Source organism: Setaria italica, chromosome VIII, assembly GCF_000263155.2.
Source record: "Setaria italica strain Yugu1 chromosome VIII, Setaria_italica_v2.0, whole genome shotgun sequence".
Lineage (NCBI taxonomy): Eukaryota > Viridiplantae > Streptophyta > Magnoliopsida > Poales > Poaceae > Setaria > Setaria italica.
Genome location: NC_028457.1, coordinates 39,313,339 through 39,334,320, shown reverse-complemented (window position 1 = coordinate 39,334,320; position 20,982 = coordinate 39,313,339). Strand labels below are relative to the sequence as shown.

The 20,982-nt window shown below is 44.6% G+C and overlaps 2 protein-coding genes and 1 long non-coding RNA gene across 7 annotated transcripts; 1 reads left to right on the top strand and 2 right to left on the bottom strand.

Annotated features, from left to right (window-relative positions):
* Window positions 1-1,468: 1,468 nt before the first annotated feature.
* LOC101778221 (DEAD-box ATP-dependent RNA helicase 40) lies at window positions 1,469-8,664 on the bottom strand. Of its 2 annotated transcripts, none has more exons than XM_004979953.3 (8): window positions 8,479-8,664; window positions 6,613-8,139; window positions 6,157-6,369; window positions 5,447-5,515; window positions 4,631-4,900; window positions 3,744-4,094; window positions 3,236-3,513; window positions 1,469-3,099 (listed from the first exon to the last, which is right to left on the bottom strand). In XM_004979953.3, the coding sequence occupies exons 2-8, from the start codon at window positions 8,059-8,061 to the stop codon at window positions 1,656-1,658; spliced, it is 4,074 nt and encodes a 1,357-aa protein (XP_004980010.1). In that variant the 5' UTR covers window positions 8,062-8,139; window positions 8,479-8,664; the 3' UTR covers window positions 1,469-1,655. The 2 variants fall into 2 exon arrangements, with proteins under 2 accessions (XP_004980010.1, XP_004980011.1); XM_004979954.3 differs by having other exon boundaries at window positions 6,157-6,366.
* Window positions 8,665-8,803: 139 nt separating this feature from the next.
* LOC101777962 lies at window positions 8,804-11,539 on the top strand. The gene is made up of 3 exons (XR_215723.3): window positions 8,804-9,028; window positions 9,304-10,070; window positions 10,730-11,539. It is a non-coding gene; the product is annotated as an uncharacterized LOC101777962 (long non-coding RNA).
* A 138-nt stretch (window positions 11,540-11,677) lies between these two features.
* LOC101776995 (putative disease resistance RPP13-like protein 3) lies at window positions 11,678-20,757 on the bottom strand. Of its 4 annotated transcripts, none has more exons than XM_004979951.3 (4): window positions 20,603-20,757; window positions 20,201-20,482; window positions 18,725-19,821; window positions 11,678-14,153 (listed from the first exon to the last, which is right to left on the bottom strand). In XM_004979951.3, the coding sequence occupies exons 3-4, from the start codon at window positions 19,717-19,719 to the stop codon at window positions 12,134-12,136; spliced, it is 3,015 nt and encodes a 1,004-aa protein (XP_004980008.1). In that variant the 5' UTR covers window positions 19,720-19,821; window positions 20,201-20,482; window positions 20,603-20,757; the 3' UTR covers window positions 11,678-12,133. The 4 variants fall into 4 exon arrangements, with proteins under 4 accessions (XP_004980008.1, XP_022684829.1, XP_004980009.1 ...); XM_022829094.1 differs by having other exon boundaries at window positions 20,201-20,401; window positions 20,603-20,753; XM_004979952.3 differs by lacking the exon at window positions 20,201-20,482 and having other exon boundaries at window positions 20,603-20,755.
* Between the last annotated feature and the right edge of the window lie 225 nt (window positions 20,758-20,982).

Below are 20,982 nucleotides of genomic sequence, written 5' to 3'. Positions count from 1 at the left end.
GATTAAGCGTAATAGATATATTGGGTTTTAAAGATATGAGCCACTTGTCATCAAATTGAGTTGCGCTAGGAGTCAAATTGGGTTGCGCTAGGACTACGTACTCCTTCACCTTTGTAGCCTCATGTCATCAGTTTCCTATGCGCCATGCTGCCTACGACACTTGATACATAGAAACTCAGCATCGGGATCTTCGGATCGGAGGAAGAATAGGGCAGTAGCATAAGTGAAGATCATCTTGGAGGCTACATGGTAGAAGGCTTATGCTACTGCCCTATTGTTGGATCGATTTGCCACTGACCTCATGTCATGAGAGGTCAATCTCATCGGAGAACAAGGCATGTTTCTATGTGGTCTTCTTTAGCATGAGGGTAGGAGAGACGATGGTAGAGGAGGAGTGAAGGTTAGGTTTCCTGACTCCAGCTGGGTCATGGCATCGGTGTTGCTAGGATTAGATTTGTACGTGTTAGAAAATGGGGAGGGCACCAGCGTGCTATCCTTTTCGAGGAGCTAATGGTGCTTAAGGTGATGCGCTTCTAGATCTACTTCTAGTCTTCCCTCAAAGTCCTCCCTCATCGCCTTCTGCTTCTTCTCTAGCTCCGGCTTCGCTGACTTAGGATAAAATTAAAATCCACATAAGGATCCCTATTTGGAGGAATTGGGTGATAAAACATAATAGTTCTATTGAATGTGCTTTTAAGGCATGTGAGGTTGGAGAAGACGTGAGATAGACAAAAATTCTATTTTGTTAGACTTACATGTATAGATTACATTCACGTCTCAACCCTCTCCCCTAAATGTGGATGACGAAAAAAGAAGGATAAATCACATTATAGTCTTTTTATGTGTACTTAAGTGATTTTTTCAGCAAAAGAATCCACGTAACATAAGAGCTTCTTTGTAAATATGCTTTGAGAGCATGTGCATTGCCACATCGGTGTTGCCAACTATTAAAAGCAAACTTCGCTGCCAGCTTACCTCCGTGTTTTGGTTAGTAGACTATTTAGTTGATTCTGATTCTTCATGGAACTTGATTACCTGAGAGAGCTGGTTTTATACCTGAAAATGATTCTTTTTGATTCTCTACCATAAACTCTTAAAAATAAGATGGAGAATCACTTCACAGAATCAAGAGAAGATGGAGAATCACTTCACATAATCAAGAAAAGCTACTTTTTTCCAGCTCCCAACCTTCTGATTCATTTCAGAGAATCACATCACATAATCAACAGAGAATCACATCACATAATCAGCAGAGAATCACTTCTCTTTAAAAAAAAAAAACTGTTTGACACCCTAGTCTGCAAGCATGCTAGCTTGACATACCAATTGGTTGCAGGCTTGCAGCGATTGTAATAAGCCCAGACAGTTTCCAACATAACTTGATCAAATTCAAAGAATGGAAGTGAAAGAAACAAATTTTGGAAACCAACAGATGAGTATGCAAACAAATAATTTTGACAGGTTACGGTTGCAATAAATTAAACGACTTCTTTTGCTTCTTCTCAGCACAAACAAGAGCATACAAAACCATGTCATCTCCAGGAAACATCATCAACTCATCGAAACTACCCCTGTTCTGCAAGAAACTCATTCATCATTGTACAGTGGACTTAAAGAGAGGGAAAAAGGCAGTACAATAGTGAATATTAGTCTCATTACACATCAGGAGCTGCCTGCTGAGCTACAGAGCCTGGAAATGTTTCGGCGGCAGGAAAACTGGGTATTGCAGCGTCAGTCCCATGGAAAGGTTGACCAGCATGTGGACCGCTGAAGTTACCATCATTCATGCCGTTTAATGGTGCAGCAGCCGGCTGGACCAGTCCACCGGGTGACATTGGCGACATTGCAGATGTATCAGTGAGTGATTGTGCATGTGGAAGTGAAGGAACAGGGGGTATTGCTGATCCAGGTACAGGGACAGGTGCAGGTCCGGTTAAAGCAGGTCCAGCTGCTCCAGTTGCTGGTGGCAGCACATCGAATCCGGACCTTGCTCGGGGCCTGCGTTCTGGTGCTGCACCATGGTCACGGCTCCTGCTCCTGCTGCGACTATGACTGCCGCTGCGGCTCCGACTACGGCTCCAGCTCCTGCTGCGGCTCCTACTACGTGACCAGCTCCTGCTGCGGCTTCTGCTCCTACTAAGGCTCCTGCTATCACTTCTTCTGTCATAGCCTCGTGATCTGCCTCTATCCGGGCTGCGGCTGTAGCTCCGGTCCCTATCCTTGTCGCCAAATCCTCGACGGTTATCATATCTTCCCCGGCCATCTGAGACATACCGGTCATGTGGACCTCGGTCAGAACGTCCCCTCCCGCCAAATCCACGGCCCCTGCCACCACGTCCACCAGAGAAATCTCCCCTACCTCGTCCACCAAAACCGGGAGAATCACCCCTACCACGCCCACCAAAACCTGAAAAATCACCCCTGCCACGCCCACCAAAACCAGGAGAATCACCCCTGCCACCACGACCACCAAAGCCACCAGGGCTTGCTCCGCCTCTACCACCAGACCCACGCCCCCCTCTACCTCCAAAACCACTGGACCCAGGGCCATCCCGTCCGCCAAAGCCACCTGGGCCCTTTCTGCCACCGAAGCCACCAGGACCCTCCCTTCCACCAAAGCCACCAGGACCCTCCCGCCCACCAAAACCATCCCGTCCGCCAAATCCATCAGGGCCTTCCCTGCCAGCAAACCCGCCTGGGCTTTCTCGACCACCAAATCCGCCTGGGCCCTCAAGACTGCTGAAGACTCCAGGGCCCTCACGACTGCCAAAGCCTCCAGGGCCCTCCCTAACTCCACCATAACCAACAGGGCCACCAACAGCTGGTTCAAAACGACCACCACCAGGCCCATCCCAGCGACTCATTCCAGTAGCCTGGTTTCTTGGACCTCCAGTAGCACCTCGTGCAGCCATGTCCAGCAGCTGTGGAGGAACATGCTGGTTAGCACCTTCCAAGAGTTTCACCAAATCACCAGCATGTTTCCAATCTTGTTCAGAGATGAATGTGTATGAGACTCCAGTTGCCCCAGCTCTTCCTGTACGCCCTATACGATGCACATAGTCCTCTATCCCAGTTGGAAAGTCATAATTGATTACCACTCTGAAGAAAAACACATTGTGCAGTATCAATGAGCAATAGAAAGACAACCGGCAAAATAAGCATATCATGAAGAATTAGTGAGTGCTCAGCAAGGTAATATTGAACATCAGAATACTATTTTAATAAAAAACCTCACCTGATATCTTTGATATCAAGTCCACGAGCAGCAACATCTGTGGCTACCAATATTGGAGCCCTGCCAGTTCGAAACTGATTGAGAACATTATCTCTTTCAGCCTGTGATTTATCACCATGAATGCTTACAGCATTAAAACTGCGACCAATGCCACGAGCAAGTTGGTCACACATTTTCTTAGTTGAGCAGAATATGATGATTTTTGAACCCCTTTCTTGATCTCTCAGGATCTGCTCTAGGCGTCGCTGCTTGTCCATAGGTGGAACCACCTCCACATACTGCATACATATAGGGAGGGTTTAAATGGATCATCCTAAATAAGAAATTAGTAGAGGATGACAAACTGAAATTTGAAACTAGATACCAAAGAATGTCTTTCCAGATTACATAACAATAATATGATTCTGACACCAGTCAGGAGTATAGCACTTAGAGAGAAGACTCTGCATCCTAAATGAAGGCAAAATTGTACAAGAAAGAAACGAATATATGCATTTCACCAGCATACCTGAGTGATTGATTTGTTGGCAACAAGTTCATCAATGCTGCCAATGTTGACCTGGACAGGATCTCTGAGTAAATCCCCTGCTATTTTTGTAACCTCCTTGGGCCATGTGGCAGTATACATCAGAGTCTGTCTAGCAGGAGGAATCTCATCCACAATCTTCCGTATCTGTGGCTCAAAACCCATGTCAAGCATACGGTCAGCCTCATCAAGCACAAGTAATGAAACCTGATGGAGGCTAATCTTCTTCATCTCCAGAATATCATTAAGACGTCCTGGTGTTGCTACCACAATATCTGCTCCACGCTCAAGTTCTCTTAGCTGAGGACCCTTTGAAGCACCACCATATAGGCACTGTGAAAAAATGTATCGATCATGATTCCAATGTCAGGAATGTGACATGAACAACATAATACCAGAAACAATCCACATATTCTACAAGGCAATTCAATATGAAATTCTTGATCAAGGCACAGGTTCAGGAAAAGCTACTCTAAAGACTTGCAGAGCCAATAGCAATTTGGTTCAGAACCACACTTGATTTCAAGTGCTAAGCTAAAAGGCACTAGTCTAGGCAGGTGGCACAGGCCAGCCTAGTGCTGTGATAGCGACCTAAAGCCATCTTGACTTCTCCAAAAGGTGAAGCTAACATAAACTTTGCGAAGAACCAGATCTGAGTCAAGTTTTAACACCAATAGAATGCATTATTAACATTTGGTATATAATAACTATTATGTATAATCTTACAAGAAAAAAAATTGTACATAGTTTCATGACTAAAAATCACTGTTATCAATGCCTATCATTCTCTGCAGATAATAAAATATCAATGCTTATCATTCTCTGCAGATAATAAAAGGGCATAATAAAGATAACAGGTCAGAACTTACTGTGCAGGAGACTCTAGATGATCGACCAAACTTGACTACTTCATCTTGTATTTGTGAAGCAAGCTCACGAGTAGGGGCTAAAACCAACACTGTAGGACCCAACATCGGATTGTTTTGGCATCTCCTCAAATGTATAAAAGCCGGAATTAGGTACCCCAGTGTCTTTCCAGACCCTGTCTTGGCAATAGCTACTATGTCCCGGTTTTGCAGTGCAACAGGCCATGTTTGAGCTTGAATTGGAGTGGGATTTGAAAAGCCAGCTGCGTGGATCTGAAATGATTGAAAACAAAGTTTGAGTAAGCATCATAAGTGCATGCATATCTGCAGAAATAATTGGTATTTCCCATGGCAAGTAAAAAATGGTTGTCTACAATGAGAAAGTGGCCTAATACTACCCTAAGTGAATATGGCTGCTTACTTAAGCAACTCATGGCATGAAGAAGAGGCTCTTTGTTGATTCAGTGGCAGAGACAAGAAGCAGGAAGCCTCAGCCAGATTTTATAATCTGAAAGAACATCAATCCTCCCAATACTTGTCAGCAGAAAATAGCCACAAGTATTTCACTACAGTGCCCAGAAGATGAAAACTAGCTACTAAATTAGGGGATTCAGCATCACCAATCACAGGTGATACATAAATAAGCATTTCCATATGATGTGCTTATTACCAGAAAAAGCTAATTTTTCACTTCAAAGAAATCATTTTCAGTGGCACATGGCACACCTTGTCAATAATTTCTAATATAAGAAATACAAGACGAAAAAGGTATCGCATCCATGGATCTACAGGTAGTAAAGCCAACTGAAGAGAACATACCTCTCTCAGGATCTCTGGAGGGAATCCAGTAGCCTCAAAAGTCATAAATGGAGCAGGAACATTCTCACCCTGGATAATTTTAAAGAGACAAGGTAGCATGTCACAATTTATAGGAATTAAGAGAAGGGCAATTTAAAACGTTGGTATAGCAGTTCAACCATAAATAATCAACAGGTGACAGTATAAAGGAAGAACATGAAGTATAGAAGTTTGGCTATAAACAATCAACAGGTGATAGTATAAAGGAAAAATGTGAACTGTACACTGCATGAGATATTCAACTTTACTGATCTACGTCTAAGGGAACAAACCATCCTAAAATATGGCCAGCTGCAGATCCCATGCTTTATGAACTACTGAGAAAATCAATCATAATATTGAACCTTTGGCATCTCAATTTTTTTTTTTCTCAAACTAGACCTATCTCTGCCCAGTTTTCTTTAGTGGAAATTCAGACATTATAAACCACAGATGTTTACATCATGTTTGAAAGATCAGATATGCATGCCACAAAAAGAAATTCTTCTGAATGTTAGATATCCACTGGTACCACCAAACAAAATTTTAAATTATTCAAATTTATATGTTAAACCACATGTGAAACAGCATTTGCATAATACTTGTACGATGAGAAGCCATTGGAGAATATTTTAAGTTTGAACTGTGTTTAGTTTTTTTGACATAATATAGTCATGGAGTCAACTGCTTACCATAGCAGTGACTTCATGGTGCTGACGGTATGCATCAGCTGAAGGTATGCCTGTGAAATCTGGGGGAGCAAACATTGTTGATGGCGGTCTCATAGAAGCTCCAATCGGCAATGGACCGTGATTATGTGGATTTGGCACTGGATGTGGAGGTGCCATGTTATAACCACCAAAATTGTCTGGCCGAGGATAAGGCGGGCCATTTCGCATGCCCTGCTGCACAAGTTTTTGGAACACAGAATTGATGGTTAGAACTTCAGAATTGAGGCTAGCAAGGCAGAATACATTGAGTTTAATACATTACGACAGTAACTGACATTGTTGCCAGCATTTTAACTATTAACCATTCAAATACCAAAAGAATAAGTTTCATCTGACATCATAATGTAGCAGGAAAGTTTAGGTAGTACAACAAGTGAACTTTTGACTTAGATAAGTTGCTGCGTCAAATATTATTACCAGGGGATTTTGTGAAGGCGGAATAGCAGCAAGCTTTGGCTGCTGCTGGAGAGCATTTGCTCCATCAAACCTTCCATAGGAGTGAGGATCATCCCTTTCAAAGTGACCATCACTATTACCCATCTCGAAACCCATCAGAGGACGAACTGGTGATGGACCAACATGATTTGGAACTGCATGGCTGCTAACCGGTTGTTGCCGGTAGTTCGTATCCACTGCACCTTGATGCATTTGAGCAGGTGAGTTCATAAAACCCATGTTATTAGTCTCGGCCGGAGATGATCCACCATGAAGATGCTTTGCAGGATACAATGGCCCACCGACTCCAGGTACATTTGGCTGATTAACAGCTCCTGGATGTTGATGACTAGAAGGTAACTGCTGGTTTGAAATAGGAGCTTGGCCACGCTGCTGACTAAGTGGTAATGAAAAGCCAGTCCTCTTGCCTTCATGACCTCCTGAATCATCATCCTTCAACAATGGACTTTGTTGCCCATGTGACAGTGGCTGTTTTCCATGCTGAGAGAACTGCAATCCATGCAGCAGTTGGCCTTGTTGAGGGGGCATTTGAAGTCCTTGAGATTGAGAAACTTGCGGTAACTGTGGAGCCTGGGCAGGGTGGTGAAAGCTCATAGATTGTTGAGGGTGTTGCACTTGATTTTGAGGAATCCTCATTCCTTGCGGCTGCTGGCTTTGGTTATATGCACCGTGTGGCATTTGCGGCGGTTGAGCCTGATTGTAGGCAGATTGTGGTATCACGGGCTGCTGACCTTGACTGTAGGAAGATTGCGGCATCGGTGGCTGCTGACCTTGATTGTAGGCAGCTTGTGGCATCGGTGGCTGCTGTGTTTGATGGTAGGCAGGTTGCGGCATTTGTGGCTGCTTGTCTGCCTGATACGGATATGGCGGTCCTTGCTGTTGCTGCTGGGGTTGCATGTTGTAAGGACCCTGCTGGTACGGCATGTGTTGAGGATGCGGGTTGGGGTATTGAGGTGGCTGATTTGGCATGTGTGGCTGCTGTTGCTGATACAGCGCTTGCTGAAACGAAGGTTGCTGTTGAGGCACGTGCTGAAAAGGTTGCTGCTGCGCTGGCTGTTGAGTCTGCTGCTGCTGCTGCTGCCCAAGCTGGCCAGCCTGAGGATAAGTTGCCTGTCCTGGTCGCTCCTGGTGCGCCCCCTGACCAGCTTGGCCAAACTGCATGCCAGGCTGTGAAAAAGCCCCTGGTGCGGGTTCCGGAACCTGCGCAGGGATCGTTGGCGGAGGACCCGCCGGCAAGGGGGGTGCTGCCGCCGCAGCACCCGGCTTCTCATACTGGGTCACATTCGTCTCCGGGTTCCAGTAGTACAGCGTTGCCCCGTCGATCAGCGCTTTCCAGGGCGCAGGGAGAGTCGGGTCATCAGGGGCAAACCGAGGGCCCAATGCATCTGCGGCGGCCTCCTGAGCCGCCATGTCAAGCAAGAGAAGAGCCTTCTTCTTCTCCCAATGCCTGCCTGCCCACCTATGCAGCGACCATAATGCTCTTTTGCCCTGCAAATAAGTAAACGATTTTTACAAATCCGCATCCAAAAGGGACGAAATTTCGTATCCGAATCGGCTCACATCCACCCCCAATCACCCACGAATCCCGAACGAAAATCCAACACTAGCCACGAACCCACCGCGCCAGAAACCAATCGAGCCCACCAAAAGCACCAAACCCCAATCTTGGTTAGCGCCCGACACGGAACCAGCAGCAAAACCCCCCGAGGAAGAATTCGAAGAAACTCGAGGGAAAAAAAAATCGCGGCCGAATCGGCGGGCGAGGGGCGGGGTCTTAGGATTACCGGGGTTAAGAGGTGGAATCGAAGGGCGGGGTCTTAGGATTACCGGGTTAAGAGGTGGAATCGAAGGGCCCCAGACGGGGGATCGAAGCGCGAGGCCTCCGGCGCCTCCTTCCCCGGGAGGGAGCAGCCAGCGAGCGAGCGTGCGAGCGGGATAAAACCCTAGCGGCCGCGGGGAGGGGGAGAAGGAAGGGAACTGAGTAGAATTGTTTGCTCTGGCCTGGCACACGATTTCTTTTCCTTCTTCTTTTTTTTCTCCATATCCATTAATCTATTAATTAATTTGGTCCTTTTGCAAATTGGACCTTCGGGTTACGTCGTTTTTACATTACGGGAAAAGTTATTTACGGGTATGCCCTTGGTGGCGTCTCAACCGTCGACTAGCCGTCGTCCGATTCCTGCCCACTTGTACCTTCCGTCGTAACGGGATCCGCCGCGGCGGCGGCGGAGACTATTGTTTCCAATCCTCCCAGGCTGCTAGGGTTCCATCTCTCCGGCCGCTGCTGCTTCCGGAGGACGAGGCCGGTGCCGGAGTCGGAGGCGTCGCGCTTGGATCTTCCCCTCCCAAACCGGTGGATTCCGTTTTTCTGGATCTGGTAAATCTTAGACCCCGTCCCTTGCCCTGCGATTTCTTGGCGATATTTTCGAGCATCGATCACCGACTCGGGGGGTAGGAGTGGGGGGGGGGGGGGGGGCGGTTTAGCTTGACCTGGATTTTTGGTGGGTACGCTTGATCATTGTTGCGATGGTTTGGTGATTGGGGTTGGTTTTGTGTAGTGTAGGTGTTATCTTCCTCAGATCCGAAATCCAGAAGATAACGAACGCACAATTCTTTTACTTATTTACTTATTATTATTATTATTATTTGCAGGGCAAAGGGATCACGACCGTGGGCTGGGGATGGGCGATCACACAGAGGAGAGACAAGAAGGCTCTCCTTGGACTATGGCTACGGTGAGCTCTTCTATGGGCGCCATAAATTCCCTCCTCGACAAGCTGCCTGCTGAACCGGAGTTCACGAAATTAAGGCAATACCTTGATGGCATCCAGCAACATCTGCTTGGATTCTGTGCCTGAGGGGTGGTGACGAACGCGCTGGACCACCATTGGATGAAGCAGCTCCGCAAGCTCGCCTGTGATATTGAGGACTGGATTGACAAGCTCCTCGTCAAGTCCGGGTGTCGATTCAAGCAGGAATCAGATGGCTCCAATCTGCTTCGAGAATTTAAGAACCGGATTGTTGATTTGCAAGATCTTGGAAAACACTTTGGACCTAGAAGACACCACCCCTGAGAAAATTATGCATGGTGATGAGATTCCGTGTGGGTAGAAGCCTTGCGCCGTTGGTTTCGGTGGCCCAGAAAGTGAGATTGTCCAGCGCCTGATAGATGATGAGAAAGAGCTTAAAGTTGTTTCAGTTCTTGGGCCAGGAGGCCTGGGCAAGACCACTCTTGCTAGGGAGGTATTTAAAAAACAGCGAAGCCAGTTTGACTGTGGAGCTATTGTATATGTTGGCCGGTACCCATCTTTAGATGATACTTGAATGAATGTCGCCCGTCAAGTGATGCCCAATAGTCTTGTTCCCTGTGACAAGAAGGTTATCACCAAAAAATTGAGGGAATTCCTTTACACAAAGAGGTACTCCCTCGATTCTCTCATATAGAGATCATTTCTGTTACCAAAACTAGATTCTATGTCAGCATATCATTCCATATTTATTTACCTAATTATTGGTTAAGTGCCTAAGCATCAGTCCAAGAATAGAGTGATGAAGTTTAATATATTTGTACATCCTGGAATTTTTGGTACTGCATATTAAGAATATATATACTAACAGTGTTAGAAGCACACAGATAAGTAAAGTGCCTGTAAATTTTTGTAGGTTTTTTTTTGAAGAATGCATTTTGAAATCCGGAAATTTATGTGTAAATCATTGTGGATTTGCTAGTTTGCTCACATGTCATCACAAACTCACACTTCGTGTCCATGCTGCTGGAAATTGTCTGTGCCACTGCAATTGACATGGCCAGTGGCACAGATACAAATACCAGTAAATTATGCACAAAAGGCAAAGTCTGGTATAGCATGTGGGCAAAGCAAGAACCTTTCTACGGTACACTTACACAAATGTGCCTACTGATTAGCAGATGAAGAGTTTCAAAACAATGTCATTTATGCAAACAATTATGTAAACAGATAATGTAATAACATGCATGACGATCAGCTTTCATTGAATAAGCTGTTATATGATTACTTAAAGCTCTGACTGACATGCACCTTGACAAATATGTTTTCAGGTACCTCATTGTAATTGATGACATATGGACCATTTCCTCTTGGAACTCTACCACATGTGCTTTTCCAGAGAATAACCTCGGAAGTAGGATACTTAGCAACAACTGAGGCTGAGAAGTTAGCCAAGTTCTGCTTTGTAAAGCAAATTGACTACATCTTTGTGTTAAAGCCTCTTGTTGCTCAGTAGGATGTCTTTTTCAGAGGAAGATTGCCAAAATTATCGAAATATTCTCAAAAGCGCACTTAAAGTGTGCGGCGGCAAACCATTGGCGGTAGTTGTCACAGCTGGCTTGTTAGCCACAAAAGCAGGACAGCACTTGGGTGTTTGAGAACACTGTTTTATCAACGATGAAACAAGACTATGGACCACAAGACTATGTGACCAAGATACTGGTCATGAGTTACAGTGATTTGCCTCTCCCACCTAAAGTCATGCTTCCTTTACTTGAGTACTTTTCCAGAGAATTATACAATCTTGAAAGATCATCTGATCCGCAGATGGATTGGCGGAAGGTTTCATTCCTTTGAGAAAGGGAGAAAGCTTATGGAGTGTTGGCGAGAGCTATTTCAAGGAGCTTGCTAGGAGGGGACTGATTCTGTCCCCTTGCGTCCCGGCTCTTGCAGGGAGACCATGGTGAGGAGAAGGCCGCGCCGGAGTTAGGGGCGCTGGAGATAAGGGCGGTGGGCTGGCGGCCAAGAGGAGGGAACGAGGCCGGGAAGGGAAGACCGATTGGTTTTCGTTGAACCTTCCAAGTGGGCCCGCCTGTAAGAGGGGTACTTTGGCTATTTTCATAAAAAAATCTGAGTTCTAACGGCAAGTTACAGTAACGGAAGTGACGAAAATGGAACAGGGTAGTAAAAAAGTTAGGTGCGCAACCAATTTTTTCAAAGGGCAATAAAAGGATTTATAATGGCTGGCACGTAATAATTAACTCATGTACACAGCTACATACACCAGTTTGAGACTTTATTCACACAAATTATTTAAACTGCCAAACTGGCAATGTTGCTATCCTTGTACAACGGGCGGCGTAATGGACGCTCCAGTGTTCAATTATGCAGTCATACAGCTAGCTACTACTTCATTTACTTACTTATAATAGCCAAGCAATCTTTCAGGACGTACATCAGTTCATCAGAGTGAACTAATACCTGAGTTCAATAGTAGCAATAGGAAATAGTGTACAACACAACATAAAGATTACAATAGTTCCTTTGGGATATCCCCTTTTATTACAACCCCAACAAACACTGGAACGGTGTACCTGCTGTAGCAGCTCCAGCCATACATGACAGAACGAAACACTAACAAATTGACAATGAAATAAAAATACACAGTGCCATGGGATGGATATACATGCCATCCCTATTTATTTAGCAAACAACAACCAAATTATTTTGCAATTTCAAGCATTGACGTCAACGATTACCTTCAGCTTATCAGTAGTGTAGTTCTTCAAATCTTTGACCAAGAACCTGGTGATTTCAGAGACTAGGCCATTAACTCTGAGGTGCACCTCCCGGAGGTTTTCTAATGTGTCGATGCCAAATAAACCTTCAAAGGCTTCAAACTGTAGCTGAATCATCTCTAATTCTGGCATTGCATTGTCACCAAATCCCAGCTTTGGCACAAGGGGTGCAAAGAAGCGTAGCAGCTTAAGACTCGGGAATCCTGCTGGAACAATGATCTCCCCACCAGAATCTGATTTATTCTTCTCGAGGATGTCCTTTATTTTGTCCTGCTTCTGCTTTGCTGCACTAAGTGAAAATGTGAGAGAAAACAGTGATGGCAGGTCCTGGAGGAGCTTGAATGTATCAGTCCGGAGAACTGTCAGAGATAGCGTTAACTTGCTGAGGGTGTGGAGTTTGGATATCCACGTTGGGGGCTTTTCCAACATCCCAGACAGTTCAAGGGCGATGAGGTACCTTGGAGGTGCGGACATGGAGTCCAGTGAGTTGATAAAATAAGAACCTTCATCGTTGATTGCCAGAGTTTGGAGACCACAGCTGAAAAGGTACGTAATAGCGGAATGTAGTTGTGTGAAGATTTTATCACCTTTCTTTATACGGAGCTTGTAAATGGCAAGCTTTTTTAGCCCTATCATCTGATGAAGGCCATTGACAGCTGTTGATTCCCTATCAATCTCAATCCCTGACAGTACACGGAGTGCTTTCATTCCCTCCATATTTTTCTGAGCCAATGTACTTTTCTTTGGTTCCTTAATTTTTTCTTGAGGCAACCTCAAGCCCTTCCGTGGGTTTTTATTGCCACCAAGTATGCTACTGATCCGTTTTAGCTTCTCTACAGATTTTGGTAGCTCCTCAACATGTGTCTCCCTTATGTCAAGAGTTTCAAGATACTCCAATTTCACAATCTTCTTGGGGATTTTTGCAATCTCTGTTCTTCGGAGGCTTAGATACTTCAACATAAGCATTTTGCATATATGATTCTTCAGATGTTTCTCTTTCAAACCCTTCCAACCCTCAAGATCTAGCACTTGTATTATTCCATTATTGAATGAATGGAAAGGCAATTGCTTCAGGCTTCCAAAAACAGTCACTGACCGCACTTGAGACAAGTTTATGTTTTTTGTCATATTTTCATGCTTGGAACCACTGCTTTGCATAGAGAGTCGACGTACTTTGTTGCTGGGTGGTGGCATCATCCAGTGGCCGCCGACCACAGTAATAAAGTTCTCTTCACTTGACTTGGAAACGATGTATTCAAGAACCATGTCATGAACTAAAAATGTTTTTACTTTTCCATTGCTGTTGTGCTCCACAGGACGTATTAACTTCCTTCTCATGAGCTGATTAAAGTATGTCTCTGCAACTTCCTCCTCCGTGAGCCCTTGCTTCTCACTAACAAAACCTTCAGCTGTCAATCGCCGAGTCAAGCGCTTCATACTAATTTTGGAACCTTTTGGAAACATGCTCAAGTACAGTGCACATGTCTTGAGATCTCCTGGCAAATCATTGTAACAGAAATCGAGTATCCTAGTAACCCCATCCAAGGAGAGAGCAGTCACACTCTCTGGAAACAATGATCTGCAAACATTATGCCAGTGATCACTGGGCTTGCTTGGGTTGCAGGCTACATGACCAGCCATGCTGACTATGGCCAATGGCAGCCCTCCACATATTTTCAATATCTCCTCTAGGACTTTGTCCTGTACCTTTTCGCTTTCTTTGCTGCTTTTGGATTCATGGACACTTTGCTTGACCAAATTCTTGGACTCAGCAGCATTGAGAAAATTAACTGTATGCAGAAGATTAGTTGCGCCAACTGGTGAGCACGCTGCGCCAACAGCTTGAAATCTTGAAGTCACTATTATTCTACTGCGTTTTTTGTTCTCTACAGGCAAACAATTTCTGATATCCCCCCATGTTTTTGCAGACCATATGTCATCAATTAAGAGCAGGTACCTGTTGAGAAAAGAGGAGAACATATATGTTAGAGATGAGACAGTAAAACAAATCAAGTTTATCTTTTCTGCGAGGATCTTTTTCATAAAACACCGTATTTTCAGAATTTAAAAAATCTCAAAATTTAGAGATTTATTAAATTTCTTGTAACCATTTTAAAACTTGTCAACTTTTTCTTTCTTATACTAACTTCAAAATGGGCAAACTATTTTGTGTTTTAAAATGTTTTCAATGCTCGTGTTCTTGTTTGAGCTTCCTTTATTTGTGCCAGTTTATGTTTCAACTCACTTCATAATTTAAACCATTATTCTTAAATCTATTTGCTCAACTTGAACTCCGTTCAGAGTTAAACGACAAGTCCTCATACATTTTCCAATGCTATCTCTATTCTCTAACTTCCTCTCTCAGGTTGGGTTTAACCTCAGTCCGAGATCGAGATGTTCCTCTTTGAGCTAATCTTCAATATCTAGCTCAGTTCATCTTTCAGTTCTAACTGGATATATTTGAACTCCAGTTATCCTATCATATCCTTTGTCTCTCATATGTTTCGCGAATAATCTGGCCTAATAGCCACTTGACTGATCACTACGCATGCGAGCAGCTGGATATCGAGCCATTGTTCATTCTATATGGAGGTCCCGATTTCCGAGTGGTCAACGGTGTCTCAAGGCACTCAGATCATGGACAAATTAATCAATTATCCAGCTTATAGATGTGGAAGAGGAGATGATCGAGATAATTTCAAGGGAGGCTGTCCTTCCGCTTTGAGGTTGGCTGGGTACACGGAACTGTGGAAAAATTGTGGATAATGCATGGAAGTTGATGATGGAGGCTAGGTTAGGGAACATGGGTGATGCCATACAACAGGCCGGTGGCAACTGACATTTGGGATTGGAGTAGATTTTTTTTGGGAGACCTCATGAAGAGAATAAAATGCACAAAGCGACCCCTATAGGAATGTGGAAAATGGAAGTTGAATGCACGCTCCACTCCGAAACCGCCGCAGTACCTCCCCCACGCCGCATGCGTGCCGTCCCCACTTCCTCCACGCACACGCGCCGCTAACACCCCTCCCCTTCACTCCTAGTAATCGGCGCCATTACTCCTTCGGCCTTCATGGCTGGCTATTACTCCGCCAATTTCGCTGCCTCAGCTCCCCTCCGTGGCCTATAAGTAGTGCCCGTCCCTGGCTCCCCTCCTTCTGTTTTGCCACCACCGCCGCCCCTTTCAAACCAGCAACCGCCGCTTTTCCTCACTGCCGCCACTCAAATCTTCCACCGTTGGATGTCGTGCACCTCTTTCACCGCCGCCTCGAGGACCCCCTTCTCGCACCTCTGTTCCTTTTCTCCCTGCTTGCGCCAGCCGCCAAGGGCCCCGTCGCGCCAAGAAGCATCGGCGAGCCACCGATGTATGCGCTGCCCCTTCCTGCGCAGGCATGCGCAAGGTAGAAGAAAGGCTATTTTCTGATCTAGCCCCTGGCATATCCGATATTCTTATGCCTTGCAAATCTTGCATAGAAAACCCTGCAATTCCTGCAGTCTTTCTTTCTAATCCGAGCCCTGCACTTGTACAAATCTAACCCTGATCTTTGATCTAATCACGAGCTCTGTTCACTGAGTTTGGTGAATCTTCCTTGCTAACTCCTGGAGTATATAGTTAATTACGACTAGGTCCTTGCAATATTGTTTAGCTCGTAGAATCCACGTTTTAGCTCCGTTTCTACTCGTTCAAGTTGTGTCAGGTTCACAATAACATAAATTATACGATATTGGTAATGTTTGTCCTCATGCATGTCTTTAAAAATAAATTTAATATTAATTTGATTAATGCCTATTTGAATATCTTTTCTCGATAAGAATTTATGTAGGGTTTACATCGATTTTTCATAATCAATATTAATTTGACTAATTCTTATTCAATTAGTTTTCTAAATAAAAGTTAATTAGGTTCTATCCTGGTTTTCAAACTAAGATTTAATTGATTAATTCCTAATTATAACTAGCTTTTCTAAATAAAATTTTCTAAATAAAAGATATCTAGTGTGATACACCAGTTTTCATAAATAAAACTAACATGCTTAATAATATTATAAATGCATTTTCCCGCATTAACATGTTTAGTTGAATCCGAAATACAAAGTTCGATTAGATGTCTTGTACATGCTCTGAGTTTCTAAAGCTAATTGTTAAATTGATATAATTTGTACTTTAATATTTACAAATAAAATATGATTAAGTTTACCGCGTTTTCAATGATTAAATATAACTTGTTTAATTCCAAATAGGGTAATTCTCTAAAATAACTTATGTACATGTTTTATTTAATAAAAATGAATCAAGCATATAGTCCTTTTATTTCTTATGTGAATCAAACATCTCAATAGCTCCGATCTCAACGTTTCCCGCGTTTGCGTGACCTTGAATCGAGCCCTGTTCTTTAGTACATTCTTCTAAAGCTTTCTTTTGTATTGTTCTTAGTTGTACTTGTTTGTTTGCTTGTATGTTGTGCTGGTAATTGCTTCGAGTAGAAGGATCGTTGTTCGGAAGATTTGAATATTAAGAGGTTCAAGAGAGCAAGAGTTGAATAGCAGTAATGGTATCTTTTCATTGGAGAAAGGCAAGTGTCCCTAACCATCCTTCTATCTATGCTTATTTATAAGAATATTTTGCATTAATTGGAACATGGAGAACCACCCAGGAAAACAGTGCTACCACAAGACTAAATGGCTCTGGTCTTGGCTGAATAATTAGAAACCTTAGTTTGGAGTAACCTTACTTGAGAAGAGGTAAGAGGGGGGACTGAGTCGTTGCATTACCTGTGATAGGTCGTGCACGCCAGACACCGAAACCTTAGCGGGTTACCACTTACTAATGAATCTTTGTAAAGGCCTCATAGCGTCCCTATGCAATCATACATCGGTAGTGTGGTATGGTGTCTTGCAAACACCGCATGGTTGGGTCCAAAGTTCATTTGAACTTTTACGCGACTTGTGGGTCAAGATGTACAACCTCTGCAGAGTGTCTAAAACTGATTGATCAGTCGTGCTCACGGGCAAGAGCGACCTGGACCCTCACATGATTAATTAAACTTGAAGATGGACTCAAATCATTAATTATGATTATTTCTTGTGGCCTTGCTGAGTACCAACCATAAGTGTACTTACCCTTGCTTACTACTACTCAGAAGAAGGTGTGTAAAGTTTCTGAAGATGATACTAAGTTCTAGGCGTATGCAACCCCTAGTCGATTGCCTGTGAAGTTTGGAGCTTCCGTTCCAAGGATCTAAGCTATGTATCCCTGATAGTCTCGTAAGTCCTTATTTGTATCTTTTTTACGTGATATTGTTCCTGTTATTCACTAATGATGTCACTGTATGTATGAAACTAGATCCTGACATACGTATAGGTAGCACTTGGTTTTGTTTTAAAACCGGGTGTGACATTAGCCACAATAGAGTTTGCCTTTGAAAGAAAAAAGGGAGAACAAAAATCAGAAAACTGATGGGGGAAGTGTTGTTGCCCCTCATTAATAAGGGGAACTTTTGATAATGGAAACTTTTAGTACTCATTTAGCAGTATTTTTGGACTAATCCATATACTATCAGGCCACTTGGCGCCTAAAATACAACATATATTGGCAGTTTTTGTACAAATCTTGATTTGGGCCTGCACTTGGAACATTTCTAGGAGCCTACATGAGGAAGATGAGCACAAGAAGACCCATATAGGGGTCAGGCCAATTGTCCCAAGTCCCTGTTGGTTGGCAAACCCAAAGCCCGATTCAAGTACCCAAACCCAAAGATGAAAGCCCTTGACATATATATAACCGGTGGAGGAAAGACCACCCCACGGTATTACATTAAGAAGAGCTCAACTGAAGCCCGACCGAGAAAAGTCACGAAAGCTGGCCCCCTCATACATGGGGATGCCGCCTCCTGTGGTTCGAGCCTTGACACATGCTTTGAGGCCCAACCCACACGACCAGCCCCTTACACAAGGACCCGCCCACCATAGATCAGTTCACCCATGTCGACCAAGGGAACCAGCGAGTGACTTTTTTTTACCCAGCCTGAAATTCGCTCCCACGGGGATTCGAACCCAGGACCTGGGGTGCTACTAAGGCCTCTGCAACCACTAGGCTACAAGCCCCTTCGCTGCCCTTGTCATATATCTTGTGTTCCCGAAACAATTCGTCCACATGAAGTCCTGATCGACATAGATTCTCATAGCACATATCTTGGTTGTCTATGGAAAGAGGGTTTGCAATTTTGCAAAACTACCCTGGGATGAAAGGGGGATATCTATATTTTACTGCTACATACACTTGTGATTATGATCATTGATTCTATTAAGTTCTATATCAGTGTGTTCTTATTTCACATGTTTGCATGTTCATATGAACTTAAGCGGTCTTAATGGTAGCCACGGTGAAAAGCTTAATCATTGCCGTCATCAGATCATCAGTCTGCATGAGCGTCTTTTAAATTATGTATTAATTCCCTCTAGCTGACGTTGACTAAACTGGTGAACAGATCTAGTAATCAATAAACAAGAAACAATCTTAAAAATGTACCTCTTTTCCTTCAGGTGCCTTTTCACTTCGTTGACGAGTACATCACCGGACATTGTTTCAATCTTCATCTGCTTTTCATCAGAGCTCCCATCATTGCCTTGCTGCTTGTGCCCTCTGACGAATGGCAGCTTTAATGTGTGCTTCTTCTCCGAGCTTCCCTCCCCTGTGCTTTGGACTGCCTCCTGATCTCCGTCTTGGAAATTTTTTTCCCGAGAAATCTGATCTTTGTCTTGTGGCATGACTTGTTTCAGAATACTCCTTAGGACTGCCTCTTTGTCGTAGTTCTGGGACACATTAACCCAAGCACGGCAGTCAAATTTATTACTGACTTTCCGGTAAAATGCTATGGCAATGGTGGTCTTCCCCACACCGCCGAATCCGATTATGGACAGAACACCATGCTCCTTATCAGGTTTGTCTACCCACTCCTCAAGCTTCTCCATGTCAGCCGTCACACCCACAGGCTCCTTCATACCGATGAGCTGACGGCTGGCGACCTGATGCTCCGCAATGTCATACGTAGCGGCACGGGCTCTGGAACTGTTGCCATTGCAGTTGCTTGGGTTGTCAACTCCATATCTGCCGCGTCGTTCGGCAATCTGTTGTGCCCGGATCTTGAGGTCAGCAATGTTGGAAGCAATTTCACGGCGAGGCCACCATGTCCAGACTTCATATATGGTTCTGACTATGAAGGCACATCTGACATCAGTGATGGAGTCGTTAGGGAGGCGGTGGGCATAGTCATCTATGCAGTCCTCGCAGTCGTAGGCCATGTCACGGATCTGCTTCATCCAGTCCTTCATCCGATGGCCCTGCTCCTCCGGGGCAGAGCTGAGGTCGCGGAGGAAGGCCTGCATGGTGGCCAGCTCGTTGTAAATGTACTGGACGTCACCACGGACGCCCCTGACCAGAGCATACTCCTGGGCGAGAAGGCCACCCAGCTTGCCAAGCAGAGACTTCATGGTGGCTTCTGAAGCACCCACAACCAACTCCATCTTGTTTGTTCTATATACGGTGTTCACAGCAGGTTCTGAAGCAAAGACTTCCCTCGGTTGAAGATCTTGGAGAATATGTGGATCGGTTGACAACTTCAAATTCTATATATGTGAAAAAGAAAACCATAGGGGTCATCAAATTCTCCTGTTAACTGAACGCAAAGTAAACCAAAATATAGTAACCCCAGACCCTGGCCACCTCCCTTGCTACTGGGGATAAAACTACTAGCTGATTCGAATTAGATGGCATCCAAAAATTTTTCTCGAAAAACAAGATGGCTTATCAAAACTGAAATCAATCTAGCTGGATGCTGTCTTTTCAGCACATATTAGTTCAATAAAACCGAGTTCATCAGGGAAAAAGGTTGTTCTTGTTCACCAGGCATCAGCGCATACTATACTACCATGGCAAGGAAACAAGAAGCTATCGCCCCAAAGAATCAAAGAAGTGGAGGAACCAGAGATGGAGCTAAAGAGTCACCTGCTTGACGAAAGCCCCCGTAGCTGGAAACCGAGGGGGGCGGACGGCAAGCGTCGAGGTCCAAGGGGGAACAGCTTGCGGCGCATGCAGCCGCGCAGGACCAAGGTGTGGTTAAATGGTTCCTTCGACTCAGGATGTTTTCCTCCGTATATAAAAAGGTTTAGATCAACATCCTATCATGCCATCACTTATGGCAGGCTCCTACAAGACTCAATATTTATCCTTCAAGGCATGTTATCAAAAAGAAAAATTGCCACTGCTACCCAGCAGGGGTAAATCGATCTGTGCGGGAAAGAAAACCATACGGGTCATCGACTACCATGTCAAGGAAACAAGAACCTATCGGGGAAAAGAATCAAACAAGTGAAGGAGCGAGCCATTGATGGGACAAGCAAGAGGCACCTGCGCAATGAAAGCCCCATAGCTGGAAATCGAATTCGGCGGCGGAGGGCGGACCTGCTGCAAAGCGTCTAGGGGGGAACGGTTCGCGGCGCAGGACGGGTGTGGTTAAACGGCCGGTTCGCTTCCACTACGGAGCCTTTCTTTGCAGGTGTGACACGCTAAAAACTTCTAGTTATTATAATCGTCTGCTATTATTGCCTTGTGCAGTGCACTCTAATCGTACTGATAATAATCTACACTACGGGAAACCTTAAATTCGCCGAGTGTTTTCTTTTTGCCGAGTGTTTTTTTTCGGACACTCGGCAAACAAGCTCTTTGCCGAGTGCCAAGCCAAAAACACTCGGCAAAAAAAAACACTCGGCAAATAGGGGCTTTGCCGA